The 20,676-nt window shown below is 36.9% G+C and overlaps 1 protein-coding gene across 1 annotated transcript in view; it reads right to left on the bottom strand.

Moving 5' to 3' along the window:
* SDK1 (sidekick cell adhesion molecule 1) overlaps nucleotides 1–20,676 on the bottom strand; it is a 917,991-nt gene that overhangs the window by 572,722 nt on the left and 324,593 nt on the right. Inside the window, exon 2 of the mRNA XM_087417496.1 lies at nucleotides 623–782. Within this exon, the coding sequence (XP_087273622.1) occupies nucleotides 623–666 (44 nt within the window). The 5' untranslated portion in view covers nucleotides 667–782. The remainder of the gene's footprint in view (nucleotides 1–622; nucleotides 783–20,676) is intronic.

Genomic DNA, 20,676 nt, shown 5'->3' with positions numbered 1-20,676 from the left:
CCTCAGAGGTAACCTGCACTCCACCTTCCCCATCTCAATCCTTGTACTCTGTCCCCCAGCATCATGCTCAATCCTGTACTCCAATGCCTTGCACATGGCAGGAGTTCAATAAACATCTGTTTTTGCTGGAGATGCTCTATTCATGTCCATCCTCTCATAGTCCCATCTTTTCCCATCCCAGCTCTAAAAGTTAGCTAGGAAAGGTTTTTGTTGACTGCTCAGAGCTCCCGAAGCTACCAGCTAAAGACCTCTGTTTAAACATTTATGCTCATTAGATGTGAACAATACTGGTGGGTGGAGCTGTTGTCACAAGACAGCAAATTTATCACGCTAAAGCTGTTATTTGCATTCCTCTGTAACTACATTGTGTTTTTTTTTGTCTGGTAGTTTCACTAATGGGCTTACTTTTACAAATATAATGATAGACTTCCTAGGTATAAATACAACCTATATCAGAATAGTAAATCACATTCTAATTACGTGTTCAAATCTATTCCTTTAATCTTTAACGCATTAGAAATTCAATCCAATATTTTCACCCCTTGTGCTATTATGGCCAATAAGGCAAATATTCTAAACACATCAACCTGCAATAGAAGCTTATTTTCAAGCAATTAATTACTTATATTCGCTGGTGTAGGTGGTGAGCTCACTGTCATTGCGCATCCACTTGAATTCCAAAGGCCAGCTCCCTTCAGCAAGGCAAGTGAGAACAAGGCGGTTCCCTTCCAGGTGAATCTGCGGTAGGCCTGGCTCTGTTTTAAAATACGGCACAATGTCATCTGAAATATATTCAGAAAAAAAAAGAGAGAGAAAAAAAGGAGAAAAAGAAACCTGAATGAAGTACACATGAAAATGGAATTCATCCAATTAATCAATCACTTACTTAAACAGACCTAAGTTTACAAAGTAGAAATGATGGCTACTTGGCCTCATTAAGTAGCAAATAATCCTTGACCCCCTGGAAACACGATACCCTAGATAATATTTCAAAAGGCTGAAAGCTCAATGATAGTACCATTTGAAAGCATCTGCCAAGTTCATCCAAGTTATTTCCATTTATGATTAATACTTATTTATTAAAGGGGCATATTGGGCAATCTCTGCTCATACAAGCCTTGGTTTTAACTAGACAGTATATTCTCGGTGTGACAATCAAAGGTATATACTTAGGTTCTAAAAGAGAAATTCCCTCATATTCAAGTTCAAAACCAGGCAAAACTAATCTATGGTGTTAGAGGTCAGGATGAACATTACCTCTGGGGGGTGGGGATGGGGGTGGGGGTGTAACAGGGCACCTTACGGAGAGCAGGTCATATCTACTTCTCGATATGGTTAAACGGGGGCACTTGTCAAAATTCATAGAAAATCATTCTATGTATGATTTGCGCAATTTTTGTATGTATGCTTCAATAATTTAAAAAGATATATGAACACAGGACACTTCGCTTCTAGTTCTAGCTCCATTGCTAATTAGCCATATGACCCTGATCAGGACACGTGGGTTTCTGTTTCTTTATCAGTAAAATAGACAGAATTAAATGACTTTTCATTTTTCCAATAAAATCCCATGGCACATCTGCAAAATCTCCTTCCTGTCAATCTTTCAGGCTCCTACCCTCTCTACTCACACATCACTCCAGCCACACTGGGCCTTTTAACGCTTAAACCAGGCTAAGACCTTTCCTACCTCGGGCCTTTCCACGTGCTCTTTCCCCACCTGGGATGCTCCTCCCCAGCTCTGTGCAGGCTGACTCATTCTGACTCTTCAAATTAACAAAGCTCCTCCCCACCAACACACGCCCTAACAAACCATAACATTTATTTCATTCACAATACTCCTCAGATTTTGAAATTAAAGTGTTTATGGATTACACCCAGTGCATTCCCATGCCCTATCTTGATCACTTCTGAATTCCCAGCACCTAGAATAATGCCAGGAACAAAGCAGAAACTGAATAAATATTTGTTGAATGAATAAATATAGTAGTAATGATACAAAAAAAACAGCAATAGCTGGTATTCATTGAGTATTTACAATGTGCTGGAAACTGTTCTAAGTGCTTTATATGTATTACCTTACTTAATTCTCACAAAAGCCCTACAAAATAGATGCCACTATTATACCATTTTACAGGTAGATAAAGAGAGGCACGGGGAAACTAAGTAAACTTGCTCAAGGTCACTCAGACAGTAAGTGTAAAATCATGATTTAAAACCTAGATAATCTGTTCCAGAATCCACCAATTCTATATATTATGACTCTAAATGTCACAGGTTTATAAATAAGGGAACTTTCTTCTCAGGAACCCATATCTTAACTTCAAATTTTTGATAAATTTGTGGAATTACTAAACTAGACTTTTCAATTAAATTATGCATTTTTTAACAAATGAAGCATCAAATAGCATATTAAGTGTTAAAATTGAGACTATTTTTTACATTAAACTGTCATACATATAGCTGGTTTCTTTTGTACTGCATATAGAGAATTTAAATATAGAGAGCTTACTTTGCCATTGTGCTGATCACTTGTATTCCATTACTGGTGTACTGGTAAAACAATATTACCAAACTCTTACTCATATTCATTCAAATAAATCAATGTTAAATTGCATCTGTGAGTGTGCTAAGAGCCTATAATAAGCAGATTTAACCTAGTCAATGAGATGCCATCCAGGAGCTAAAGGCTAAAAGATCAGCAGGAGTCAAATTCTTAGATAACACCATGTGCGAAGGCCCTGTGGGGGCAGCAAACATGGTGAGTAACCTTGGGAAGTATAAAAGACTGAAAAGCAAGCGGTTTTGCAAGGGCAGAAAGAGTGAATGGAAGCCGGGTGAGCAAGGCCCAGGATGTGCAGGGCCTGCAGGCAAGGTAGGCACACACCCTTGTTCCTAGGTCATCTGTGTGTCATTTTCAATGGTGCCCACTTCACATGCAAAAGTGTTCTTGTGTGAATGATAAACTATACGGCCACTCTATTTATGGGCCTTGGTCAAAAGTACTGTCAGTATTATCATTATGAATTATAAAAGGACAGCAGAAAGACTTTGAAAGGGCTGCAATGTGGAGAAGGAATTAGGAGGGACCAGAGTAGGGGAGTAGAACATTTAGGAGGCCACAGCAGTGATCCAGGCAAATGCTCCAACAGGGGATGGTTGGCTGGGCCAAGGTAACAAAATTGATTGTGGTGGTGGAGAGGGAGAAAAATGGGTGGCTTTAAAACAATATTTAGGTGGCAAAAAAGATTTAGTGATGGATTGAATATGGAGGTGAGGGAGGGGGAGGTGTCAAGAAGGATTCTTAGGTCTCTGACTTGCACAGTTTGCTGTTCAATAAACACCCATTGATTCTGTAATCAGCACTGGGAATACAACGAGAATAAGACACAGTTGCTGTCTCGTAAGAGGTTACAGTCTAGGTCTGATGTCAGAACAGAAACAGTAAAGTGTTAGGTGCTGTGACTGAAATATGTAACTCAAAGGCAGCAACAGTCACTCCTTGTCTGATTCCAAGAGTTCCCCCTGCTTCTGCTGCACATCATGCACTCTAAGCTACATTTCAAGCGAATTCTTAGGTTTTGATTGTCAACCATGTGTCCAATTTCCCTTTTTGCTATGTACTTTCGCTAAAATCATCCATTCTCATGACCCAAGCAATCTAATAAAGCTGAATTGCAACGGATATAGCTTTGATACCTTGGGATTGACTGAGGTACAGGCTTTATTAATGCCCTGCTATTTGCACTATATTTAACAACAGAAAAAGAAATGCCATTTCATAGTTCCAGTGTCCTACAAGAATGAGTCATAAAAAATACATCTTTTCGAAAGGAAAAAGCTTGAAGATAGACATTCAAGAATTTGATTTTACAATTGACACAGCATCATCAATTTAATATGTTATATAATGGTTTTGAATGTAAATGATACCATAATTCAATTTTTCATAGAATTTATAGTTTAGTAAACATGCCTATACTATGTATAAATTACACTGGATACTGTGATCTAATAGGAAAAGGAATCTTCATAAAGAATAGTTTCATATAGCTGGAAAGCAAATATCTTGTGATTCAAATGATTGTAGAATTATGGTTAGCACCGATGCTTACATTTATTATAGGAAGAAGGGAGGGCAAATATGTCAATGCTCTGGAATCGTAAGCGTCTAAGTTACAATTATCACCACAAGTATTTTAACACAGATTAGCCAATGTGCAGAATAACATAGTTATCTCTCCGAGCCCAGCACTATTTACCTCTGAAATATACACAGGAGATCATGAAATTAAAAGAAGGCATAAAGGTAACAAAACACAAAAGCTTTGGGGAGAGAAAGAGAGGCAGAAGGATTAGTATTCAGGTCTGCACAGACCCCTACAAAAGCATGTGATCTTTATATACATTAAATGGAATAGAAAAAAGTCTGAAAAGATCCCTAAAGACAAAAATGATTGAATTACTTCTGAGATAAGATTATCAAACTCTGACCTGGGGAAAAGTCAATGGTCTGCTTGATGCTCTTTGAGGGGTGAGTGTGTGTGTGTGTGTGTGTGTGTGTGTGTGTATGTATGTGTGTTTTACCAAATAATAACTAATAGATCTTCCCTTCCTCAGAAAAAAGGAGCAGAGATTAAGTATGCTTCTGTATTCTTACAATGAACATTATAAGACCCTGGAATGAATTACTAAGGAAAACTGTGAAATTTCCATTTTCACATACTTTTAAGTAGAACATAAATCATTTATGAAAGAGAGAGTCTCATCTGTCTGGATAATATAGATTTAAGGTCCATCCAAAGGAGAGGAACAGACTTAATGTTCTCTCAAGACAACATCATAATTTTATGATATAGAAATCACTTCCCTAAATGGAATTTTAAAGTTTTCAGATATAATGTAAATGGATTTAACTTTACCTGTCCAATGTGAAGATAATCTTCTGCTCATCTAGAAAGGAACCATGACCCATTTGCCACAGTAAAAATCATTTACATGGGGAAGCTGGAGGATAAGAGGCTGTGAAGCAGAACCACGTCCTGTGGTTCTAGGCTTTCCTGCCATGAAGAAGGTGAACTTGCCATGGGTTTTAATGATCTGCTCCACAACAGAAAACGGAGAATCTATTACCAGAAACTCTTTCATAGCAGAATGGATAGGAATCAGCCACTAGTTCCCAAGAAAGTCAAACTACAAGCTGCTCTTGTGCCTCTGCCCCTGAGAGAGCTTCAGCTAGGATAATCATAATCTGTTCAGTAACTTCCACTTTTCTCCTCCATTTTAAACTGATAATGAATAAAGAAATAATAACCAACTCCCACTTAGCAGAGGAATCAACCATACCATAAACAAGGGGGTCTAAAGGAGACAAACCCCACGTTCTGGTAAAGCGACAATGAAAATTATTGAGCCGTCGTAATCAGCACTATCAATCAGGTGAGAGTCCAGTGGGAAGGATGAGGAATCGCAGCATGAAGGGAGCAATCAGCTGGAGCGGGACCTTTTATTACTGAACTCTGCTTTTTCAACAGCTGAATTTCCCAGGGCGACTGATCTCTTGGTTTAAACCACTAATCTTCCTTTGAAAACTTCTTTTATGTCAAATTCAAACATTTTCATGCCCCAAGCTTATGAATTTACCACTAACAGAAAGTTTTATTTTTCAAATCCCAGTGAGAAACAAAAGTACAGGGCATAATGTATCATTTCTGAACAACTATTCTGAAAAATATGGGTAGAAGATCCTTTGCTGGTAAATACAGTCATTCAAATTTCAGCTGCTGGCAGGTCATTATGTATACCTATTGAAGCCAGGAATTTAATCTCACAGTATGTTGTGCTTTTTTCATAATAGTAATATTAATCTTCTTAAAGACAACAGTTGTGCATTTCAAGTGTATTTCTGAGGTAAAATTTAGATATATGATTAGATATGTTCTACTATAGTTAACTAGGTAAATATGGAAAGGTCCCACTACAATGTTAGATGATCTTATAAGATTACTGTCTTAAGACAAAGTCCTCTAAATGCTTTAGGACAAGCTGATTAAAGCTGCACTTTCTGTGACCACCTATGTAAACCCTTTGGTGGTTAAAGTTGAAATGAAGAAGAAGAAGGAGGAGAAGGAGGCGGCGGCAGCTCTATCATCATAGCTAATTCTCAGGCTTCATTCTCCTAGCTTATCAGAAATATTTGTAAATATTTTCCAGTGATAGACTTTAAAATATAGTAGAATGTACCATCATAATCTGTGAGTCTAAAAAAAATTAGCCAACTTCTCTGTATGTCACTTTATATATTTCCACTACTGCCTTGTAAAAATAAATGAGTACCAGAAATTTCAGGGTGAAAGGTAGCTATAATTGAACAAATATATATATCGGATCTCAAATATAATAAAAAACTAATTAACCTATGATGACTATAAAACATAGGACTAGGGTGTTTTTCATATTGTTACACTATCTCAAGCATTTCTGAAGGGGCAAGACTGGAAGTTTAAGTCAAGTTACTACTCTGCACTGCAGCATCTCTGACCAACAGCCAGAAGATCCTCACCACCTGCTCAGTATGTGCAGAGCTTCCCACAGAAGAAGAGGCTCAAGACTGAGGCACACGGTTGCCCTGCTCTACAGTTATGTCATCATTCCTCAAGCATTCATTGTCCCCTGGCTGTGAGGCACTGGGGATACAGCTGGTCCCTACCCTGAGGAGCCACAGTCCAGGGAGAGAGAGGCTTAGTCAATAAGCCAAGGGCTATAGCAGGAGGTGAGAGGACAGAGGCATGAAGCCATTGCCTGAGAGGACCCTTGATGGGGTTCATGGCCACAGACCTCCCGTGGCTGAGGTGTCCACACATCAGCCAGGGAAGGAGCTGAAGGGGCACAGTGCCCAGGGAGTCCAGGGCAACCTGACAGACTCAGGCTTCACAGGGGCTGAGGCTCCAAGTTCTTACAGAAACGTCAGGTGCATCTCTTAGTGCTGCTTCAGCCACACAGTAGCTTTCAAAGGCTTTTGAAGGCTTGTTAAAGAACTACTCCTTCCTTTATGACAAATGAGAATTTTTTTAGATAAATGCACTCCTCCATCCCAACTAAGAAGTGAACTTTTATGAGCCACTTTGTCTGTGGCTGGGCCTTGCTGTGGAGGTGAGCAGAGCTGGAGGAACGCCCTGGAGAGGCCTCTGAGGATGAGGAATGGCCTGGAGAGGGCGTCAGTGACTGCTCAGCTTGGTTAGGAACAGAGTTTGGGGAGCCAGGGGCCAGGACGCCTGAGCACACTGTAGAGCAGCTAAAAGACAGACTATTCACCCCTGTTTCAAGTCTCCGTCTCATGGTTCTCTGGAGGGCACCATAATCAGAAGGGAGAAAGCAGATCAAAGTTTGCATTGCACATTCCTAGATCTCACAGTAAAGTCATCATTTCTTACTCAAAAGTTTGACTAGAAAGTGTGGGATTTTCTCTGCGTAGAGTAGTTCATCTGCAGTATTCTCTCAGTATTTGGATCTGTGCATGTGAAAACAGGGAAAGCAGGAGGGGTCCTAAGATTTCCATTAAACAGTGCTGTGAAAAGCTTGCCAATACATTCAGTCAGGGGGAAGTCAAACTGATTATCTCTCTTTTCTCTATAATCAATGCGAATTAACAGCATATTTAAGGGAACTCACAGGGTAAACCTACCCTTCCAATATTTTCCCCTAAGACACCATTCAAGCTTTCAGTGAGATTAATCCACAGTGAAGCTGATGGTAGAAACATAAATGGTTGTATTTATGTACTGGTTTGATCCTGCACTGTGCTAATCTATTTCAGCATATAAATTAATAACAAGAAGAGGCAGAGGAATAAAAGCAATTACCCTATTTCTCCAAACTGAAATAAGCTTCCAGCTCTCCAGTATTTTATTTCAAAGTAGAATTGCACTAAATTGTCATTTCTATGGTTAGTAGTGAAAAAATATGACCAACCAAAATAAGAGCAGAGTTATCAGAAATAATCAACATTTTTCTTGAATATGGTACAAGATTTCTTTCAATTATTCTTTCAAATAATCCTGAAATCCAACTCAGATTAAATAAAAGGCCAAAAAGTCCAAGAAAAGAAACTCAGATGTGATTTACCTTTCCCTGCTTAGATGTTTACTGGTGAGTTTACATCACGTATGTACTGACAAAAAGATACCTAAATGGTGAAGATTTAATTTTAGACCAAGAAAATTACATGGGGAAAAAAACTTCCTAAGGTTATCTAAGTTCCAATAAATAAAGTCTATTGATTGTAGCCAAGTTACAAACCATCAAGGTTTCTCAAAGAGAAGTACTCGTACATCATGGCAGCTTAGAGCCAGGACCCTGGAGCCAGCCTGCTGGGGTTCAAATCCCAGCTCTTCCCCTTACTAGCTTTGTGAGCTCGGGTAACTCAACCTCCTACGCTTGGGTTTCCCAATCAACAAAATAATAAAACCAACTTCTTTTAGAGCAGTGGTTCTCAGACTTTCTGGTCTCAGGACCTCTTTACAACTTTTAAAAAAATTATTGATAACCCCAAAATTCTTATTTATGTGAGTATATCTTTCTATATTTATCATATTAGAAAGTAAAACTGAAAACTTTTGAAATATTTGTTAATTCATTTAAAAATAACATTAAAGTTATGACATTTATTGCAAAAAACATATTCATGAAAAATAAATGTATTATCCCAAACAAAAAAAATTATTTAAAAGAGTGGCATTTTTACATTTTTTACCCAAATTTCTTCAATGTGTGGCTTAATAAAAGACATCCAAACGCTCATATATGCTTTCACATTTAATCTTCTGCAATTATGTTGTTTCAATTGAAGGATATGAAAACATCCAGCCTCCTACAGACATGTAGTTGGAAAAGGGAGGGATATTTTAATAGCCTTTTCAGATCATTGTAAATATTCTTGATACCGCACCAAAACTGAACAAGTAGTAGTTTCATAAAGCTTAGCTGCAATGTGGAATCTGAAATTCTATCAATGAAATTTTAGTGCTTTCTTACATTAAAATCCTTTGGCCTATCTTACACTTTGAATGAACCTTTTAAACACGCATAACTTTGTTGGTTCACTGAGTTATGCAGCTCTTCCAAATACTGACATATTTCATTATGCAATATAAAAAATATCACATGTTAATATAGCTACCTATCTCATCAGAAAAGTCCATAAATAATGAGAAACTGTCAATTTCATGGTGGCACATTCAAGATTTCCAAAAGGCTAATTTTTACATAAGAGCTCAATTTTTATTATTAGCAACAAATACTGTCAATTGTTTTCATTAATGCGACATCATTTTGATCATTTACAAGAAAATGCTGCCAAATACCCAAGTCTGAATTACTATAGTTTGTCTGTTAGTCACTACTTCCAGTAAATGGAGCACCATGCAAAAAATAACTACTGTATTCAGCTCTCAGCTCAAACAATCTCACAAGGACTTGTCCTCGAGACAATCGTCAAACTTCAGTATGCAGCAGAAGTGTTTTCTGTAATCTGCATTTTCGACATAGAATATTATAAAGGCAGGTATTAGAGGCAAAATTTAGTAAAATTAATGATTTCTACTACTTCATCAAGGATATTCTGAAGGGAATTAGATTTTTTTCTTTAATTGCAGGTATGCAGTGGGAAAGAATACCATGCCAACTAGTAGGGTTTGGCACCACTGCCGTGATACACTTGCTCAAGGCCCAGGAGTTTTCTCATGATTGCTTATGTATCATCAGTAAAATCTCAACACAGGGAAAAAGCAAAGAAGTCTTAGTATTTTATGAAATGTGTTTGACCTCTCGGACCCCCTGAAAGAGTCTCAGTCTCAAGGACCACCAGAGGTCCTTGGACCACACTTTGAGAACTGCCACCCTAGAGAGTTGTCACAAGGATTAAATTAGCTAATGCGTTCAAAGTGCTTAGCACAGCCCCTGGTACAGAAACACAATACACACATTAGCTTTTATTAAGACATATTGTCATAGAATGAAATTGCATCTTCCTAAAGAATGTTGAATCTTGAACTTCATTCAAAACACATCTCCTTTTGGCTTTCTAAATAACACACATAAGTCAGGTTACAGTCTTAAATGTCAATAATTATTAAGCCAGAGAGGTTGTTCAATGTAAAGAGAAACATGTGTTTGTATTTTCAATTATTTCAGAATTCCAGAGAAGTCTAAATTTTGATTTGATTATTTATTCCTTTGTTCAACAAACATGTATCAAATGCCTACAAGGACTTGTATGAGATGAGAACACAGATGTAAACAAACAAACAAAACAGAATAAAAATCACACCTTCATGTAGCTTATATTCTAGTTCAGGGAGATAAACAGTAAACAAACAAATAAGGAAAGTCTGTTTTGCTAAAGCTCCTATTTCTTTTATCCAAGTTATGTCACGTGGTTGATAAATAGGAAACTGATATTGATATAACATGAAAGCTGTATTGATTTATACATGATTTTTCCCCAACATCCTAATGTTATAATGTGATCATAGACAATCTTTACCAATTATTAAAGAGTAAGCCTTACAACTATAAGGAAACAATTAGCAACAATAATAATAACAACAAACAAAACAACCCTAAAATTAAAGAAGTAATTTTCTTGGTTTAGCACAAGTAAGGGCTGGTTTAGGGGCTTCAAAAACCACTTCACTTCCCACTACTTTACACTATTGAGAGAAGCTGCGAGTGCAGATAAATAAGCACAGAAGGCTTCTTCCTTTTTATCAAAACAGCAAATCAGTGAAGAAAGTTACTAGGAGTATAATTCTTTATTAGTGTCCTGGTTGCAAACTTCCATAAGTTTTGGGTGGTCTGCCCCAACACTATTTTTCCTATAAGTGATTTATTTTAGTGTATGATTTTACAGAACATGGAATTTTCAAGAACACATATATGGAATAATAAGAAAAACACCTTTATATAAGATAGCAATAGACACTATAAAAAAATATGAGAGAGAAGAAGAAAAGAGAATTTGGGGTAAGGGGCTCCAATTTTACATGAGGAAGATAAGGACAGTTTCACGGAGAAGGTGACATTGAGTAAGGATCAGAATGAGCCAAGGAATGGAGTGACACACTTAGAAATGGAAAGGGCATTCCAGGCAGTAAGAAAAGCAAGTACAAAGGCCCGATGTGGAAGTGAGCCTGGTGTGTTCTAGGAATGCTAGGCCAACGAGGGTGAAACAGAGTGAGTGAGGGGGACTGTAGGAGCAAACGAGTCTCAAAAGGTAAGAAGGGAAGCTCAGGAGCATTTTAAGACCTTTGGATTTTGCCTTATGTGCCATTGGAAGCCAATGGAGAATTCTGAGCAAAAGAGCGATATGCACTTTAGGTTTTCACTGGTTCATAGGGATCAGTGTTGAGATTGGGCTGGAAGGGCAGAAGCTGGGAGACCACTCCAGAGGCTGTTAATCCAGATGAGAGATGATGATAACTTAGTCCACGCTGGTTGTGATGAAGGTGGCAATAAGTGCTCAGACTTGAGATATATTGTACAGGTAGAGCCAAAAGTATTCACAGATGTAGGATGTGGGGTATGAGAGAAAAAGAAGAATCAATGACAATGTCAAGGTTTCTACTCAGAGAAACCAGAAAGATGCAGTTGCCATTTCCTGAAATGGGACAAAAGGAGCAGGTTTAGAGGAAAAGAACAAGGGCTTGATGCCGAGTATGTTCAATAGGTAGTTAAGTTAATGCAATATATATGATTTGCATTATTTTTGTGTGAAAATGCAAAATGCAAACCTGTAAAATTAACACCTCACACTAAATAATTGGATAATTCCAAATTATCAGTTCTATAGAAAAAAATTCAGTTGACTTAAAAAATAAAATTTTGCCAGAGATATGAAACATACAAATTACATAGCTATTAAAATGATTTAATTTTGTGAGAAGTTAAAATTTAAATACTCAAGTAGATTATTTAAAAAATAACAGAACCAAAAATATAAATTATCTTTATTACCTAAAATAAAGATTTGCAAAATCTCTGAAATAATTTTATCCTGAAACATTTTAATTCTCATTTTCCCATCACGCATACCCAGTTGGTATGTAAAATTTAACTATGTAATCAGACCTGGTGAAAATGACTCTGGAAAGAAAAGGCAAATTAAATAGTGGGTGACATTTCTATCATTCAAGATAGGAAAATGCGCTGTCTAAACACATTATGGTATCAATAATCTAACTGCATAATTTTTAGCCATTAAACTGTACTTTAGTTTTCTTCCCAACAAGAAGGGGATGTGAACACTACTAGAAGTAAAACACACGAAGGTCTGACACGCCTGAGCAATAAGTAGATGAGATTTTTAGCTGCTAACTGAGGCCTATGGGCATTTTTCCTTTTGGACATTTTTTCCTTAAATAAAACATTCTGTATTTAATATACAAAACCATCCTATAAGCAGTGACCTATGTATGTTCTTCCTGACAGACACAATGCCTAAAATTCCACAGTATATCCCTTTGAATTAATTTAACTATTCCTTCAAATGTCAATATTCCAAGAAGAAAAAAAATTAAATTGTACAGTACTCACCACACCTAATTTATATATGTTGGTTTTTTTTCAAGTGCTCATAGACCATTCCTCAAGACAGATCACATCCTGGACTATAAAAAAAACCTCAACACATTTAAAAGAATTGAATTCATATAGAGGGTATCTTCTGACCATAATGGAACCAAAATAGAAATTGATAACAAAAAGACAACAAGAGGAAAACCTACAAACACTTGGAAAGTAAACAATATTTTAAACAATCCATGAGTCAAAGAGAAAGCCTGAAAGGAAATAAAAAATACATAGAACTGAATGAAAGTAAAATACAATATATCAAAATATGTGGGACATAGCTAAAGCAGTGCTGAGAGGAAAATTTATAGCACTAAAGACTTAAATTAGAAAAGAGAAAAAGCCTCAAATCAATAACCCAACATCTTACCTCAAATAAAGAAAAAGAGGATTAAAATAAACTCAAAGCAAGCTGAAAGAAAAAAATAATAAAAGTAGAATCAATGAAATTGAAAAGAGAGAAGCAATAGAGAAAATCAATGGATCAAAAAGCTGGTTCTTCAAGGAAAAAAAACAACTGATAAACCTCTAGCAAGACTGAAAGAAATAAAAAGAGAAGATAAAAATCATCAATACCAGCAATGAAATAGGGGCTATCACTACAGATCTTGCAACCACTAAAAAGCGAACACAATGAGAAAGTTTAAGCTCATTAATTTGACTTAGAAGATATGAACCAATTCCTGGGAAACTATAATCTAACAAAATTCAGCCAAAATGAACCAGCCTGAATAGTCCTACAACCAATTAAAGAAATAGAATTTCTAATTAAAAAGCTACTGAAAGAAAAATATCCAGACCCAGATGGTTTCACTGGAGAAGACTACCAAACATTTAAAGCAGTAACACCAATTTTACATAATCTTGTCCAGAAAACAGAAGAGAAAAAACATTCCCCAACGCATTTTTTGAGCCTCATTTACCCTGATATAAAATCTTGACAAAGATAATACAAAAAAGTTAATTATAGACCAATATCTCTACTGAACTTAGACATAAAAATCTTCAACAACATATTAGCAAATCAAATTCAGTAATGTATTAAAATAACTATATGCCAGGATTAAGTGGAACGTATTACAGGTATTCAAGGATGGTTCAAAATTTGAAAAGGCAATCAGCATAATTTACCATATCAACGGGCTTAAAAAAATCTTATGGTCTATCAATTAAGGCAGAAAAAGCATCTGAAAAAATCCAACACCCATTCACAATTAAAAAACAAAAACAAACAAACAAATAAAAACAACTCTCACCAAACTGGGAATAGAGAGGAACTTTCTTAACTTTATAAAGAACATCTACCAAAAACCTACATCTAATAACATCACATTCCACAGTTAAAGACTGAATGCTTTTCCCCCAAACTTAGTAACCAGTCAAGGATGAATGCTCTCACCTCTCTTATTCAACGTCTAGCCACTGAAATAAGGAAGAAAAAAATAAATAAAAGACATACATATTAGAAGGAAAGAAATAAACTAGTCCCTATTTGTAGATGACATGATTGTCTCTGTAGGAAATCTCAAAGAAGTTACAAATATGCAAACACACACACACCCCTCCTAGAACTAATAAGTGAGTTCAACAAGGCTGCAGGATACAAGATCAACACACAAAATCAAACACATTTCTATAAGCTAGCAATGAACATGTGGAAAGCAAAATTAAACACACGATGCCATTTATAATCCCTCCAAATACAATGAAATATTTAGGTATAAATTTAAAAAAATATCTTGTAACTTTTATGCTGAAAATTATAAAATGCTGATTGCAGAAATCAAAGAAGACCTAAACAAAAGTTTATAGACATACCATGTTCATAGTTTGGAACACTCAACATAGTAAAGATGTCAACTTATGCAAATAGACATACAGGGGTAACAGAATTTCTGTTAAAATACCAGCAAGATTTTTTGTAGATATACATAAGATTATTCTAAAATTTATATGAAAAGGCAAAAGAACTAGAATATCTAAAACAATTTTGAAAAAGAATGAAACGGGAGGAATCACTCTTCCTGATTTCAAGACTCTATATAGCTGCAATAATCAAAACAGTATGGTATTGGCAGAGAAATAGACACTTTAGATAAAAAAAAAAAAGTAGAATAGAGAACCTAGAAAAAGCCCAACACAAGTACAGCCAACTGATTTTTGACAAGAGGAAAAAAGAAATTCAATGGAGGAAGGAGAGCCTTTAAAACAAATGGTACTGGGGCTGGCCCTGTGGCTTAGTGGTTAAGTGCATGTGCTCCGCTACCGGCGGCCCGGGTTCAGATCCCAGGTGTGCACCAACACACCACTTGTCAGGCCATGTTGAGGCCGCGTCCCACATACAGCAACTAGAGGGATTGTGCAACTATGACATACAACTATCTACTGGGGCTTTGGGGAGAAAAAGGGAGAAAAAAAAAAAAAGGAGGATTGGCAATAGATGTTAGCTCAGGGCTGGTCTTTCTCAGCAAAAAAAAAAAATAGTATTGGAGCAATAAAACACACAGAAGACAAAAAAATGAACCTCTACCTAACCTTCATACTTTATATAAAAATTAACTCAAAAAGGATCATGGATTTAGGTGTAAAACGTTTAGGAAAAAAAATAGCAGAAAGTCTTTAGAATCTAGAGCCAGGCAAAGAGTCTCAGACCTGACACCAAAAGCACAATGCATAAAAGAAAAAAAAAAAATGATCAACTGAACCTATCAAAATTAAAAACTTTTGTTCTGCAAAAGCTCCTGTGAAGAGGATAAAAAGACAACTGCAGACTAGGAGGAAATATGTCCAGACCATGTATCTGAAAAAAGACTAGTATCTAAAATATATAAAGAACTCTCAAAAATCAACAGTACAAAACAAACAATCCAAATAGAAAATGGGCAAAAGATATGAAAGACATTTCACTAAAGAGGATCTACAGATGGCAAATATGCACATGAAAATATGTTCAACACCAATAATGATTAGAGAAATGCAAATTAAAACCACAATGAGTTATCAGTGCACACCTATCAGAATGGCTAACTTAAAAAATAGTGACAACACCAAATGCTGATGATATTAAAAAAAAAACCTGGATCACTCATACATTGCTGGTGGATGCGTAAAGTAATACAGCCACTCTGGAAAACAGTTTGGCAGTTTCCGATAAAAATAAACATATAACTACCATACGACCCAGCAATTGTACTCTTGAGCATTTATCCCAAAGAAATGAAGACTTATTTATGTTCACACAAGATCCTGTACAAGATGTTAACAGCAGCTTTAGTCATAACAGCCAAAAACTGGATACAACTCAGATGTCCTTCAAAAAGTGAATGGTTATACAGACCGTGGTACATCCACACCACGGTGCACCACTCGGTAATAAAGAGGAACAAGGTGGTGATACACACAACAACATGGCTGAATCTCCAGAGAATTTTGCTGAGTGAAAAAATATCTAATCCCAAAAGGTCAGATACAGTATGATTCCATTTATATAACATTCTTGAAATAACAGAATCATAGAAATGGAGAATAGATTCCCAGTTGCAAGGGCTAAGGACGGGGGTGGGGGAAAGAGGCAGATGTGGAAATGAAAGGACAACACAAGGGATCCTTGTGGTGACATAAATGTTCTGTATCGTGACTGTGCTGATGTCCGTATCCTAGTAGCAATAGTGCATGAGAATTCTGCAAGATGCTACCATTCAGAAAAACTGAGTAAAGGGTACAGAGGTACACGGGATCTCTCTGTATTATCTCTAATAAGTGCATGTGCATCTATAATTAGCTAAAAATGAAAAAAATTTAAGATAAATGCACTGTTAAAATAGTGAATTTGAAAGCCAAGAAGTGGGAGAAAATATTCTGATTATATATATCTTTAAAAGACTTGTATCCAATTATATAAAGAATGCCTACTCCTCAATGATAAGACAAAAGAAAATATACAAAAAATGAGCAAAGGCTTGAACATGTACTTCACAAAGGAAGATCTACAAATAGCTAACAAGCACAGAGGAAAGTACTTAACATCATTTGACATTAGGGACTATAATGGCTAAACTGGAAAAGACAGACACACTCAAGGTAGGCAAATATGTTTGCAACTGCAAGTCTCCTCCGCCACTGGTAAGAGAGTAGAAATGGTGCAACCACTTGAGGAAAAGGTTTGGGGATTTCTTACAAAATTAAACAAACACATACCCAATGACCCAGAAATTCCAGGCCTAGATATTTCTTCAAGAGAAAAGAAACCATACGTCTACACAAATAATTTGACATGAGTAGTCACAGTAGCATTATTTATAATACCCTAACCTGAAAACAACAGAGGAACACATCAATAAAAACAAACAAACTGAATCACTCAACACCAAGGAGGAATCTCACAGACGTTATGCTGGCTGAAAGAAGCCAGACACAAAACCATCCATATTACATCATTGCCCTTCATATGAAATTCAAACAATGGCAAAATTGACCTATGTGAAAAGAAATTAGAAAAATGGTTTTCTATAGGGAGGGAGATTGATTGGAATGGGCATGAGGGAATTTGCTGGAGTGACAGAAATGTTCCATATCCAGAATGAGGTGGTGGTTGCGTGAGTCTATACATTTGTCAAATCTCATTGAACTGTACACTTAATATCTGTGAATTTCACTATTTATAAATTTTACCTCAGTTAAAAGTCCTTAATGAATTAAAAATAGAGATGCCATATGATCCAGCCATCCCACTACTGGGAATCTATCCAACGAACCTGAAATCAACAATCCAAAGAGGCTTATGCACCCCTACGTTCATCGCAGCATTATTCACCATAGCCAAGAAGTGGAAGCAACCTAAGTGTCCCTCGACTGACGACTGGATCAAGCAAATGTGGTATATATATACAATGGAATACTACTCAGCCATAAAAAAAAGACAAAATCGTCCCATCTGCAACAACATGGATGGGCCTGGAGGGTATTATGTTAAGTGAAGTAAGCCAGAAGGAGAAAGACAAACACTGGATGATCTCATTCATATGTGGAATATAAACCAACACGTGGACAGAGAAAACTCTATTGTGGTTACCAGGGGCAATGGGGGTGGGGAGTGGGCACAAGGGGTGAAGGGAGACGTATATATGGTGATGGACAAACAAAAATGTACAACCCAAAATTTCACAATGTTAAAAACTATTAAAACATCAATTAAAAAAAAAAAAAGTCCTTAAGGCATACATCTATCCACTGTCTCAGAAATGGTGACACATCTTTCTCAGTCACTGCCTCAAACTGCTGTAAAGCAAAGACTGTTGTCTACACTCGTGGTCACTGGCACTTTAAAACATACTCTCCTGTACTATTATGCTAATGAGACTGCCTATTTGTTACCGAACTTTCGATTCTCCTCTTACCATTTAATTCTTCATGTGTATCTTACCTCCCAATCAGATGGAAGAGTCAACAAGATTATAGCTCATATTTGTACTACTAGTACTACTATCTAACCATTATTGAGCACTGACTGCATACCAAGGAAGAAATGTTTGAATAAATAATATCTCAGGTATTCCCACAGCAACCCCATCTGATAGGCCATGTTTTTTTAATGCCCATTATACAGGTGAAAAAATTGAGACAGAAAGAGGTTAGGCAACTCGTTCAAGATCACATAGATAGTAAGTGGTAGAGTCAAGGTCAAACCTCTGTCACCTAACTAATTCTATGACCACCCACTCTGCCCACTGCCCCTCTGGTTCAGAAGGTAAACTAAACATGAATAGAATTATAACTGCATGATTAAATACTAACATTTGGAGTGGTTTGTGTTTCTGTTTCAAAAACCAGAAAATATACACACAAATATGCTACTTATCCAAGACTATGTACAGATAAGCATTATTAGAAAAGCAGTATCATAGCCATATATTCTATGCAGGGAATATTCAGTGGATAGAGTAAATTGAGGTATAAAGATGAATATATACAATTTCCTACAAGCAAAATTACATAAACTCACCAACACTATAGAAAAACCACCAGTTGAAAGCGATTTTAAGCAGCTAGTTGAAAAACTCACATCACTCAGTCAAGATGAAAAAAAAATCATAACTAGTAGAAAATTGGCTGCATCTGACTTCAATCTTCTCAGAGTTATTGAGAACAAATTGGCACTCACTGTGGTGGCAACAAAGGTATTTTCCCAGGTTACCAAACACCTAGTTTTAAAAATTAAAACACAAAAGCAAGTAGTAGAGATGAAACCAAACGAAACGATCTTTCTACACATAAACCTATTAGGAAAATGATTAAACTCTAAACATTAATGATGACTTAGCTTTATCTAGAACTAAGATTTTCTTATTGTTAATGAGATGCAGGTATTCTTTAAGTAAGCTTGACTTGAAAACTATCCTTACTCTCATCATGGTTACAAACTTTATAAAAGCAAGGACTGATATTTCTTGTATCTGTATTATTTCTAAAACAGTAAGCAATTTTTATTACCATCAATAGTATATTTAGGGTAATAAACACATGAAAAATGTTCAACATCATCTGTAATTAGGAAAATCAAAATCAAAATCATAATGAGATAACCCATCCCAAACCACCTACTAGAATGGCTATAAAAAGTCAAATAATAACAAATGTTGGGAAGGACATGGAGAAATTGGAGCCCTCATAGATTGCTGGTGGGAATATAAGGTGGAAACAGTTTGGCATCTCCTCAAAATGTTAAACACACAGTTACCATATGACCCAGTAATTCCACTCCTAGGTATATGCCCAAGAGAAATGAAAGTGTATGTCCACACAAAAGTCTGTACGCGAATGTTCATAGCAGCATGATTCACTAACAGCCAAAAAGTAGAAACAACACAAATGTCTATCAAGTGACAGATGGATAAACAACATGTCTTATATCTATACAATGGAATATTATTCAGCGATAAAAAGGAATTAAATACATGATACATACTACAATGTGGATGAACCTTGAAAACATTATGCTAAGTGACAGCAGCTAGTCACAAAGGACCATATGTTGTATGATTGCATTAATATGAACGTGTAGAATAGACAGATCTGTACAGACAAGGGAGACTAGTGGTTACCTGGGGGATGGGGAAGCAGAGCAGGGAGGGGGAGGGTATGATAAGAGACTGTCAGTAGGTACAAGGTGGATTTGGGGATGTTCTAAAATTAGAGTATGGTGATGGTTGCACAACTGTAAACATATTAAAAACCTTGAATTTAAACAGGTAGACTTTACAGCTGTAAATTATATCTCAAAGCTGTTAAAATAGTATATTTAGGAAATAATAGCTATCTGTGCTAAGCATGGTAAGTACTGTGATTTTCACTCTTACAGATGAGGAAACTGAGGCACGGAGGGGTCAAGGAATTTGCCCAAGGGTATACAGCGGGAAGTGGCAGAGCCAGTATTTGCGCACGGGGGACCTGTCTGTAAAGTTTATGCTCTTACCCACCATGCCCTATGCCCTCTTGGAAAGAGCTACCCTTTCATCTGCGGGTGTCAGCAGTGACCAGTGAGTAGGAGGAAGGGCAGGAAGACTGGAGGGGACACAGGACAAGACAGGACGTCGAGAGAAGGATAGAAGGACAGTTGGCTTAAGTTTAGACACATTCTCGAAAGCTAAAAGGCTTTCCCCAGTAGCAGGGGTACCTTTTTTCGGACCAGGTCCTTAGGCGAGGCTGAGCCATGCAATTGGAGAATGGGAAGGAAAAACATCATGAGAAGGGGTCTTCAAAACAATCATGTTCCGAAGGAGCAGAATTATACAAAGACAGCTGAGTGTTTTCGGAGCCACCAAGGTCCCTGAGTAAAGCAAAATACGAGGAAAGGGGCGACTGCCCCATGATCGTGGCCCATCTGGAGCACACACCATTCCCAGACCTGAGGGGCAAAGGAGGGGAGGGATGGCCCATGGGGAAATGGTTTACACTGCCCTGTTTCCTCTACACTAGAAAAAGAGGCCCAGGGGCAGCTACTGCTGAGTAGAAATAAGTGAAGGCCAACACCCCTTTCAAAAGTCCTGAGGT

The sequence above is a fragment of the Ceratotherium simum genome, chromosome 26, assembly GCF_057802395.1.
Source record: "Ceratotherium simum simum isolate JZ-2026a chromosome 26, ASM5780239v1, whole genome shotgun sequence".
Lineage (NCBI taxonomy): Eukaryota > Metazoa > Chordata > Mammalia > Perissodactyla > Rhinocerotidae > Ceratotherium > Ceratotherium simum.
The sequence above is the reverse complement of the archived record's forward strand: the minus strand, read 5'-3'. Positions and strand labels throughout refer to the sequence as shown.